This window comes from Buceros rhinoceros, unplaced genomic scaffold, assembly GCF_000710305.1.
Source record: "Buceros rhinoceros silvestris isolate BGI_N320 unplaced genomic scaffold, ASM71030v1 scaffold37761, whole genome shotgun sequence".
Classification (NCBI taxonomy): domain Eukaryota; kingdom Metazoa; phylum Chordata; class Aves; order Bucerotiformes; family Bucerotidae; genus Buceros; species Buceros rhinoceros.
Genome location: NW_010395493.1, coordinates 1 through 10,745, shown reverse-complemented (window position 1 = coordinate 10,745; position 10,745 = coordinate 1). Strand labels below are relative to the sequence as shown.

Genomic DNA, 10,745 nt, shown 5'->3' with positions numbered 1-10,745 from the left:
GCGCTTCCGATGAGCTGTATTAGCTGTTCTTGAACAAAGTGGGTTTTTTCCACAGCTTATCGAGAGATCACTTACAGGGCACACACAGAAGTCTTTCTTTCAGGTTCTAGACCAAGCAGATTAAAAAAAAATTACATGTACACACGTGGTTAAGGTTTACAGGGCTGAAGGAGGCCTGAAGAGAGCAAAGCACAGCTAAGGAAAGCACTTGCTTGGAGCTGTGGTTTTTTTAAATCTCTTGTAGCAAGAAAGCAAAAATCAATGTCATAATTAGAAATCGTTCATGGATGTAGGACTGATCTACTTTCCATTCCCATCTATGGCAAGAAGCATTTTAAGAAATGGGGATAGGTTGTTAAGAATTCAGAATGTAACTCATTCTGAACAACAGAAATTGTCTGTTGGGTCAAAAACACCCTCCAGTAGCAGTACAGCTAACATGCCTGTGCTACTAAGAAGCTGGCCTTCTGTTACTTTGCATGTGGGAGTTTTGTCCAGTATAGCACAATTCTAATACAAAGCATGCATACTTACTTTAAGATTATTGTATAGTTTGTCCTCTGTTTTCATTATCTGGGAACAATAAAATTTGGCTTGTGCTATATTGTTCTAGGAAGGAATTACAAATAATATTAAACTTACACAAGCATGACACTTTCACAATAAAAGTTCAAGAAAAACAGTCTTTCACAACTTTTCAATGGATCAGAAACCAGTATCTAGAATCCCTTCACCAAGACTCATAGACACCAACTAGCATCCAGGCCGTGCAAGAAACACTCCATGCTGCAGTTCCCATGCCATCTGGCTCTTCAGCACACCTGATAGTACTCCATGCCTCCAATCACCAGGGAAAGGAAGCATGTAAGCAACAGTGAACTTGAGAACACTTGAAATATTAAAGTTCTACATGCACACTCAGTTTGGCACATGCCAAAGCACTGAAGTGCAGCGTATGTTAATGTGGGTTTTTATCCTGGCAAACACATTTAACCCTTTGGACATACATACTTACAGTACCTCATCAGTCCTATTACTGTCTATACAAATCAGTGAAATGTGATACTGTCCTTTACTAGACCGACCACTGTTACTTGGTATCAAGAAACATCTTACTCACAGCAAGATGCACTGTCGAAGATCATGCAGCTCAAGAAACAGTTAAGTGTATTGTGGAGGATTATTCTGTTTGCAAATGAAGATTCTGAATTGATTTTTACATAAAGCAACAGCATGAAGGATGTTTCATGATGTCTGAGACACAGATTTTTGGTTTTTAACCTCAGTGCAAGTGAGAAGCACTGTCACGCCATCATGCACATGAATAAATTAATTTAAATTATGTTATTGTTCAGTGTCTGTGTTCACAGAGGCAGTGGAAAAAAGACCAGAGGGCATAAGAAAATTTTGACAATTCTGTTGTAATCATTCAAATCTGTGAACGACAACAAATCACTTTCTAGAATTCAGAATTTCCTGTTACTATCCTGCTCAATCTTTCACCCTCAGAGCCTCTTATTACACTTTTAAAGTATATGAGGTATATGAAAATCTCCCTGCTGTGCAGAAAGACATGCCATCTCCCAAGCAGTAGTGCAATACATATCACAGCCTTCGAATCTGCCTCCCATGACAAACATTTTAAAGATGTGATTGTGCAAATATTTTTAATTACCATTTTAATTCTCTTCAAAGGACACCATCATGAAATAGCAGTATCTATAGGATGGGTGCACAGGTACATCTAACCTGCTGGCTCAACTCTTATTTTCTAAAAAAATTCTGTATGGTATTGACACTAGCACAAAATACCTGTGCATCTGAGTCAAGACATACGTTTAGACTGTGGAATTTCTGCATTCACTCTGTGTGGGAGTTGTCTATAATCCTACTCTTTCAGGGGCCTAAAAGATCTGTAATAACTTCAAGTACCAGAACAGTTATGCTTCCTCTGTGTTAGCTTCCTTTCACTGACTACCTTACTGCAACAAAAATATAGAGGTTTAGACACAGATCAGTACCTGCTTCAGAGCAGTTGCAACAGCAAAGCAGAACACTCGTGGTGGCAGTGTGTCACCTTTTAGCTGTGCTTCTTCAAGAAGTTTTGCAGAGATTTTGCAAGATTCTAGGTTGTCCTGCGTAGAAATTTCAAACCTAAGTCGCACTTGTTATTCTTGTGATCTGAAAGGACTACAGGCAATTGCAATCACATTCAGAAGGCATTCAGGAGTCAACATACTGTAAAGATCACCAAGGCAATCCAGATCTGAATCCAACCAAGCAGGTTCAATGCAGCACTTCTTAAACACAACATCAAAATACAATATTCGAAGCTAGAGTTCTAAAGAGAGTAAAAGTAACTTCCATTGTTTTAACAACTAGTTGCCCTTGCTGTAACTGTTTTGGCTTCTACAAGACAAACTAATTCCCGCAGTATGCTAAAGCCAACAGAAACAGACATTCTTGTTTTCATTTCCCAATCATTCCCAAAACAGGAAGAAAATGGACTTTTTGCCCCTACTTTATACTAAAAACTAGATTATATAGTTAAAAAAACCCAATGTTTTCTATGCATTGAATTACTCAGCACAGTTACACTAAAGAAATCTGTGTATGTGCAAATTTGAATATTCAGCAATTTTTAGCCTCTCTTACAGATTATATCTTGCAAGATATTTCCAAATATTCTAATACAGTAGCTTAGAAATTTACCTGTTTTCCAAAACAGAAAGCTTCTGTTATGGCTGGGACTATTTTTAATAGAAGTATATAGTAAAGGCAATGAATTTACCTGTGTGTTATCTCACAAATCAACAACTCTAAAAAAAATAATGCTCCTTATGTGGAAAATTACGAGTAGAGATGACTAGACCCCACAAAAAATACCTTTCAAACCTAAAAGCTGGCAGCAGAAATGTTTTGGAATGACTGGTACCACCAATATGGATAAAAGTCTTCATATTTTTATCTAGTATTTGGTGTTGATTTCTCTTCCTACTGTTCAAAGTGTCATTCCTGCAAAATACTGGCCGTGATTTAAGGGATAGGGTCACCCTTCAGGTGTTTAAGAGATGCTTTTTTATGCCACTGCTGAATGGTCTGCACAGCTTGTGAAAATGCCATTTTTGTCCGGCAGGCAAACGCCAAACTCCTATCTTTAACGTGACACGTACAGAAGGCATTTCAAATACTTTTTCATCACATAAATTGAAAATACTTACCAGTTTGTAGCATATGGCAAATGCAAGTAGATAGGTTTCTTTGTTGAAAGGTATACCTTGTTTTTTCATTTCTGTGAGAACTTCCAAAGCACCTACCAAAAACACATTAGCATCACAATTCAAAACTTCAAACTTCACAAATTAAGGCTGTACATTTAGTAACTGAAAAAAAAATTCAAGGTGGTATGAGGTCAGTAAGTCTATTTTAAAATAAGCATGTAAAATGAAATCTGTTTTTTTTAAATAAATACATTTCCAGAAGTTTAATTTAGTGTCAGCTGGATGTAAATATTTCTTCCTAGCAAGGAGGTTTTCAATCTATATCTGGCCTTACTGTTCTATTACTTTCACAGAAATCTAAACCTAAATTCTAGATACTTGACACAGTCATTCTTACACCAACTAACTGCCCAAAATGCAAGCCTTTAAAACACATGACCAAAGCTTCTACCATTTTAGGCAAACTATCTAACAGCTCCTCAATAATGCGCACATTCCACTACACCACCACAATGCATTCAGGCTGCGATGTAGTTATTTTCACAATGTCAGTCTCAAATCATAGCACAACTGTTGGACTTTTATTTTCCAATTGTCAAGAGACCAAGTGCTACATGTTCAACAAATTTCAAATAAAGAGATTCGTTTAAAAAGCTTAGTCCATACTCAAGATTTTCACATGGAAAGTCTTTTCATTCATGTCAGATGATTCCCCTAATCCACAAAGGGCCAAGCATTTGACATAAAATACTGCAGTGGTCACACTATGTGGGTAGCCTAGTAAGACAAACGAAGAGAAGACTACAGTCTGGTTTTGTTATCAAGGGGAAAGGGTAATCCTCCTGCTCTGACACAAATGCAGAATTGCCACAAAAATTGTTAAAGAATTTTGTGTTCCAAAATCCCACAAACTGTGAATAGAAATCCAAAAAGCTATAGGAAATTACAAACAAAAGAGAAGTTAAGCCTTCAGAGAGGTGGGTTTAGGAAACAAGCTCCCCTGGATAATTCTGTGCAGCTAAGAATGGTAAGAATCCACGGAAAGTATGAAACAAATTCAGCCTTTCATTTTTATTACACACTACAGCGCTGTTCATTCAGCTCTACACTGCTTACATGACATTCAGCCTTCTAAAACCATAAACCAGTCAGCAGTATTCATTAAATACATAAATATTTACATACACACACATTTACAGTGAGACACATCCTCCTCAAACACAGTACTTACTTTCAAAATGGCCCTTTTTAAGCAACATAGTCATCAAAATATGGAACGATGTACTCTCTGAGAAAAAACCATGCAAATTCTGGAGAAGAAACATACAAAAAGCAATTGTAAAGAAAGTTAGGGCAGCGAGCACTCTTGACGGGCATAGCATTGAACAGGTTTTCCTACCTGAAGAAGCCTCCTCCTTACAAGTTCAACGTTTCTATACACTGGGTATGATTATTACCTTGTCATAGTAGCACACACAGTAGCATTTTACAGATGTTCAAAAACAAGTCCAATTTCTTCAGCACTAAAATGGCCAAGATCCTGAGCTGATGAATAACATACCACTTCAACAGGATTCAGAGGGATTTTGAAATACAGTGTAACCTGATAAATCTGTTGGTGCAAATAATCCAAGGGACTTGAGAGGATTACTACATAAAAACTTGGAAGTGTTCATTTCCAAGAACGAACTAATGCAACAGAGGAAAACAATGCGTCAGCTGCGTTCATTTGAGGAAATTATTTTTTAATCAATACCTTTTATTCAGATGACTTAATCATACGGAGGTACAATAATAAAGTTATCAGTCAAACTATCATTTAATTTTCTTCTCATTACCGTTTTGCTATTTTTAAAATAAATCCCATGTAATACCCTTACATTAACGTCATAGACATCCCTGCTACTGCAACACAAATACTGGAAGTATATGAGCTCATGCAAGGCTCATGTGTAGCATATGAATTACTCATGTTGGACTACTACTACTACTAACAACAATATTTGAAAAATATATAGAAGAATTACCTGATCTTTGATAAGTTCTACTGCAGGTCTTTCAAGGTCCAGCTCATAACATAGCCTCATAAAGAGAGGCCCAAATTTAAAATTACGTAAGGTTGTAATACCATTCTGTTCATGGTACCTATTGGACAGATTAAGAAAAGTTATTCATGAGGTATGGAACTTGTCAAGGGAAAACAGCTCTACATAGACAGAAAGATCTGTATATGCAACGACAGACACACTTCTCTATCTGCACCAGCCACTGTCATTTACATAACAGAGATCAATTTTATGGGAAAAAATATGGTTTTGATAAAATAATAAATTAATTGGTAATATGTAACGTCTTCTACTTCCGGTAAAATAACCTGCATTGGATTACTAATAGAAGGGGTCTCTGTCAGGAAAATTCCCAGCTACTTTACCTTCCATTAAGAGAGCAATAGCACAGCAAGTTGCACCAGCCTATTCTAGCACCAATACCTGCTAAAATACCTCAACTTTTTCTCTCCTACATGAAAAAAAAAATAAAGTGATAAAGTGTTTCTCTTTTGTTTTTAATAGCTCCTACACTGCAATTACGAGAAATGCTTTCATTCAGAAAATGTCCTGACCTGCCACTGTTGGGTCCAGACTGGTTTATAACCGTGCTTGTCTTGGCTGTAAAACGCCAGTGAAGGCACCAAGTACCTCTCATTCTGCATACAGAAGGACACCATTTTCCTCCCATTGCTTGACTCTCCTTTGATCTGAGAGTCTCTGAAGGGTTGGAAGATCCAAAGTAAATGAAAATACAGCCTTAGGTTAAAGGATTAACTATGCATATAGCCACTGAATCAGGGCAACCCCTCAGCTGCAGATATAACCCAAGATGATCTAATAAAAGCAACAAACAATAACCAAGCAAACAAAAACCCAGAAGAGTGTTACCTGGATTATTAAAAATACCTGTAAATAACTTTTCTGGCTAGTTCCACATCAGATGAAGTCTGACATAAATGCAGTAAATTTTTTAATTCATTTTTGAGAATCATTCCATTTGTCTTTAATTTTTCTTTAATACTCTTAAAATACGGATCTGAAAATAAAACACATTATAGCAGCAGTCTACAGACAATTCCATTTCCTGTACTGCATACTTGGTACTGAAACATGGATATTCAATGAAGCAGAAAACTTGCTTTTTCACCAAGAAAAATGCATAAAACTTCTCACAGACAAGCATGCCTAGTTGTCCCCATGAAATCATTCTAGACTTGGAAAACCAAGAAGATGCTTATTGTGAACTTAATTAATTGTGTATGTTATGGAATATATTAAGTAATGCAAAAATTTTAAAACAGAAGGAAGTTTTCTACGTGACATTTTCTACCTTGTTTCTCTTTCAAAAAGCAAGCAAGCAAACAAAAACAATCCCACTCAGCATTCAAACGAGCGTAAGAACTACTTAACACTGCTCATACAGAAGATCTAAATTCCTTCACGGCTGATGCAAAAACAAAGGTTCTCATACATAATCTATGTATTTCTATACTCAGCCATAAACTTACAGTTTCTCCCCTTTCTCCAGAAAAAGGGTTTCTCTCTCATTTACTATGACAAAGCAAACTCACAGATGACTCCTCCAAGTTGGTCATCTCAAGGCTCTGATTCAGACATACACAAGGTTAAACACACATTTACCACCTGGCAGCCTCATTCCTCTAATGGCCTGGTGGCTTTGGCAGGGAAGTGAACGTTTTTGTAGCAGTTGCTTGGTCACTGCTGCCTCCAAACTAGTAACTACAGAAAAGGTGCAAGCAAGCACCCCGGAGAACTATATACTCAGCTGTCGGATGCGTATCTGTTGCTATATGCAAATACAAGTCCTTAACTCAAGACTAAGATGCAGAATTGAATCCTGCAAAATCAAGACAATATATATAGTATGCATATATAATGGTTGTGATGTGTTCAAAGGTGCACAGAAATTTAAAAAACATCTGGAATTCAAACTATATTTGTTAAGAACATGCAATAGTTATTACAACTACTGTAGGTAATAGTTTAACTGCTGTAGTTAATAGTAGAACTATTATCATTAATAGTTGCATTGTAACTGTAGTAAATAGCTATTAAATATGCTGTGTAAGAGAATATTATTACTGCTTTCTTCCACTTCTAAACTAAGTTTATTACTTGCTCAAATTACTTATTTTCATCTGAAAAGTATAAGACTAAATACCTATTGCAAAAACCAAGCACACATACACACAAATAGGTGTTCAGCACATTTTTATTATCACTTCTCATAGGCTTCTACTTGTTCAGAACAAAAAGGGCAAATACTTGGTCACAGCTGACAAGTACTTGACTTCTACCAACCTGTTAAATTCAATGTATCTCAAGTACAGGATGAATAACCCCCAATATGAGTACGCCATCATCACAGCAAAGCATAATAACACTATGACTTGCCACGGCCTGATTTAAATTCTACTTTTACTTAATATAGAAAAACAGTCATGTTGACTTTACCTCCCCCTCTGACCCAGAAGACTGGTTTATATAAAGCTAAATTTGATTATTTGTCTCTTCCTTGCCTCACTCACACAACAAAAATATTAACTACATCCTTTGAAACATCTATCCATTTGTATCACTAGAACACCTGCACATGATTAAACAGGTGCAGGAAATGGAGTTTTACCTAACCTGTCTTAAATATTAAGGGTAGAGTTACATTTATGTTCCTTAAAGGAATTTGTGTACACTTTAAACAGCATGACAAAGCTGCATCAGGAAAAAAAAAATCCATCGATTTTACTCATTCATTAGTCGGGAAAACCTGAATTTGTTTTCCATATTCTCAGCACGCATACATCATCTGGAATTGTGTGTACAACTGAGAACTTACATCAGGTAGATGAAAAAAATCTAAAATAATAAGCTAACTGAATTTACAGAGCAGATTAAAAGAGAACTACTAGCATAGGTCTTCTCTGGATAATTAAGCAGCTGTTAGGGTTTGTATTAACTTTCTCTGCTGATGATATTTTGAAGCAATATTTATAGACTGAAATAGTAATTCCTATCAGACTATCTGACAAAGTTGGAAAAGCAGAAACTCAAACGTTTCAGGTCTTAGGTAAACACCTTGCATACTTTAAAGTTTCTCCATGTTTTTCAAAGTAGCATAACTAATATTGCTTCATTCTACAAAGCCTCAGATCTTCCAATAATTTTAGCTCCAAAAAACTTGCAAGAGGAAGACATAAGTTGCTGTTTTAAATGGGGTCAATTAGTATCATATTATAATGTCTTTAATTGTCTTGTTTCCTAGGATTCATGCTAAAATTGAGAATGGTGGTTATGAAATAAATACTAATACCTTTATTGCCATGAACTTCATTTCTAATTGCCATTTTCATCTGCTGAAACTCTTGTACCTTTACATCATCTTCTGTTAGCAGATACCGCTTCCCTACCATAAGAAAAAAAAGTAAGGCTGAGTTTTACGTCACACTGTCTGTTTTAATACTACTGAACTTCGTGTTAATGAATTACTGCTGTTCACTGTTGTGTGATGCCAGACCACTAGCAGCATGACATTAAAAAAAAACCTCAAAAATTGCTGATGTCACTGACAAAAGAGCCCAAGCACTATGTCACAGCTTTCCAGGATTAATGTGCACAAGGATGAAGAAGTATATATTTATCAGATGTGCAAAAGAAAAACGGTGAGAGCATTCCTCTCTGCGTAGCCAAGCTACAGGAGGATTCTGTACAGGAATAAGATCTTTTTCCTCTTTCATGCTTTCATAACAATTTGTGCTGTAATCTTTGTTCACCACAAAATTCACTAGTGGCACAGCTTCCTTTCCTCAGATATGCTGGCCCCACTGTTGTAGAACACTTCTTTCTGGAAGGTCCAAACTCAAAGCTTATTATTTGCATTGCAGAAACATTCAGGAGACCTAGTGGAGTTCTAGTACAGCACAGACATCAGAGATAAGTCATCGAATCTAGAATCTCTAAATTAACTTTGGGTGCTGACCTCAGCTGTAAGCTCCTTTAACAAAAGCATCATGCAAATGATATTTGTGAAGTTTTTGTTGTCACAAAGCCAGCTCTCTGGGAGATCTTTATTTGAAACCACTGATATTGTAACAGAGTCATGGTAATAGTTTACATTGTCACAATCTAATCTTTCAAGTTTTCAGCTTCTTAAACAATGATTCTAATCAGGAAGGGACAAGAGCAAGTATTGACCCGAGTTAGGTTATTCTCCTTCTGCATTTCCCTAGCAATGTGTAACAGGCCATGCAAATAAAAACCACTTGTTTTCTACGCAGGCAAAGCATGCTAGTGACACTTCATAAAATCTGAAGAAAAAAATCCACTAAATGGCACCTTTAGCTACTAAATTTGATTGAAACAGTTCCAATGGGTAAACAAATCCAGCGTGAAACTGGCCTGGATTACCTTGCCATTTACTTCCCACAGACCTTCTCAGCTGATACAACTCTGCAAGACCATCCCTGTCCTGGGCTTTACCAGAGCTGATGCAGTAATGTTGTTGGTGCCTGGAGTGGGACAGGTGCACCACACTGCATGGACGCTCAGGAGTCACGGGTGGTGTCAGCAGAGAGCTTGGGGTTGCAGAATTTTACCCTTCTTGAATTGAATTTGCTGAATTACACCGATCCCTTAAATTCAAACCTTACTGCCTTACTGAAACAAACCAGGGTAAAACCAAGAGGGCCTCCAAGGGAAAAGGAATGAGATTGATACAACAGCTGGCACACACAGGCAGTGAAGACCATGCCGCAGAACTTAACCAATCAACCAGCTTTACCTCAGATGTGCTGCAACCTCAAAAAGGAAGGCCAGTGAAGAGCAGTGAGCAGACGACCATGCTGGGGGATCTTCACGTCTCTGAGCTGTCTAACAGAGCCGTAAACAGAGCAAAACCTACCCCAGTGGTGGTGCAGCAGGCTGGCACCCCACACAGGGCTCACGCTGGGGAGCCCTATGCCATACACCTCCTTTCCACATGCCCCCGTTTTGCTCCCTGGGAGGCCTCTAAAGAACAGGCACGTTGGTGATGACAACCCACAGGCACCGCCCAGCATAATGTCGTCATCCTCTCAGAATATACATACATTTATGAAGCTGCATGGTTTTCTTTTTTTTTCTTTAGTGGTTCATATCCAGCCAGCTAAAAGCACGCGATAAATTGAGTAACGCTACTGCCAGGCCACTCCTCGGGATAACGCTGCCGCACCAGCTCGGCCTACCCACCGGACCACGAACAGGCTCGACCTGAAGCCCACCGAGGGCCCCCTGGCGTTCCCGCCCCCCCATACCCAGCGCCGGGAAGGGCATGCCCGCAAGAACTTCAACTCCCATTAGGCACAAGGCAGGCCCTGGACGCCCGTCCTGCTGGGAGTTGTAGTGCTCCGGTCACCACCCCCCGCCGAAGGGCGACCCAGGCCCCGGCCGACCACTCCCCCACCCGCCCCCGCCTCACAGCCCC

The 10,745-nt window shown here is 38.3% G+C and overlaps 1 protein-coding gene across 1 annotated transcript in view; it reads right to left on the bottom strand.

The window, feature by feature from the left end:
* The window catches only part of PTCD2 (pentatricopeptide repeat domain 2), a 10,736-nt gene extending 2,039 nt beyond the window's left edge, over positions 1 to 8,697 (bottom strand). The window contains exons 1-7 of the mRNA XM_010145564.1: positions 8,598 to 8,697; positions 6,176 to 6,305; positions 5,249 to 5,366; positions 4,453 to 4,531; positions 3,222 to 3,313; positions 2,022 to 2,135; positions 535 to 609 (exon numbers count right to left, since the gene is read on the bottom strand). Of these exons, the coding sequence (XP_010143866.1) occupies positions 535 to 609; positions 2,022 to 2,135; positions 3,222 to 3,313; positions 4,453 to 4,531; positions 5,249 to 5,366; positions 6,176 to 6,305; positions 8,598 to 8,697 (708 nt within the window). The remainder of the gene's footprint in view (positions 1 to 534; positions 610 to 2,021; positions 2,136 to 3,221; positions 3,314 to 4,452; positions 4,532 to 5,248; positions 5,367 to 6,175; positions 6,306 to 8,597) is intronic.
* Between the last annotated feature and the right edge of the window lie 2,048 nt (positions 8,698 to 10,745).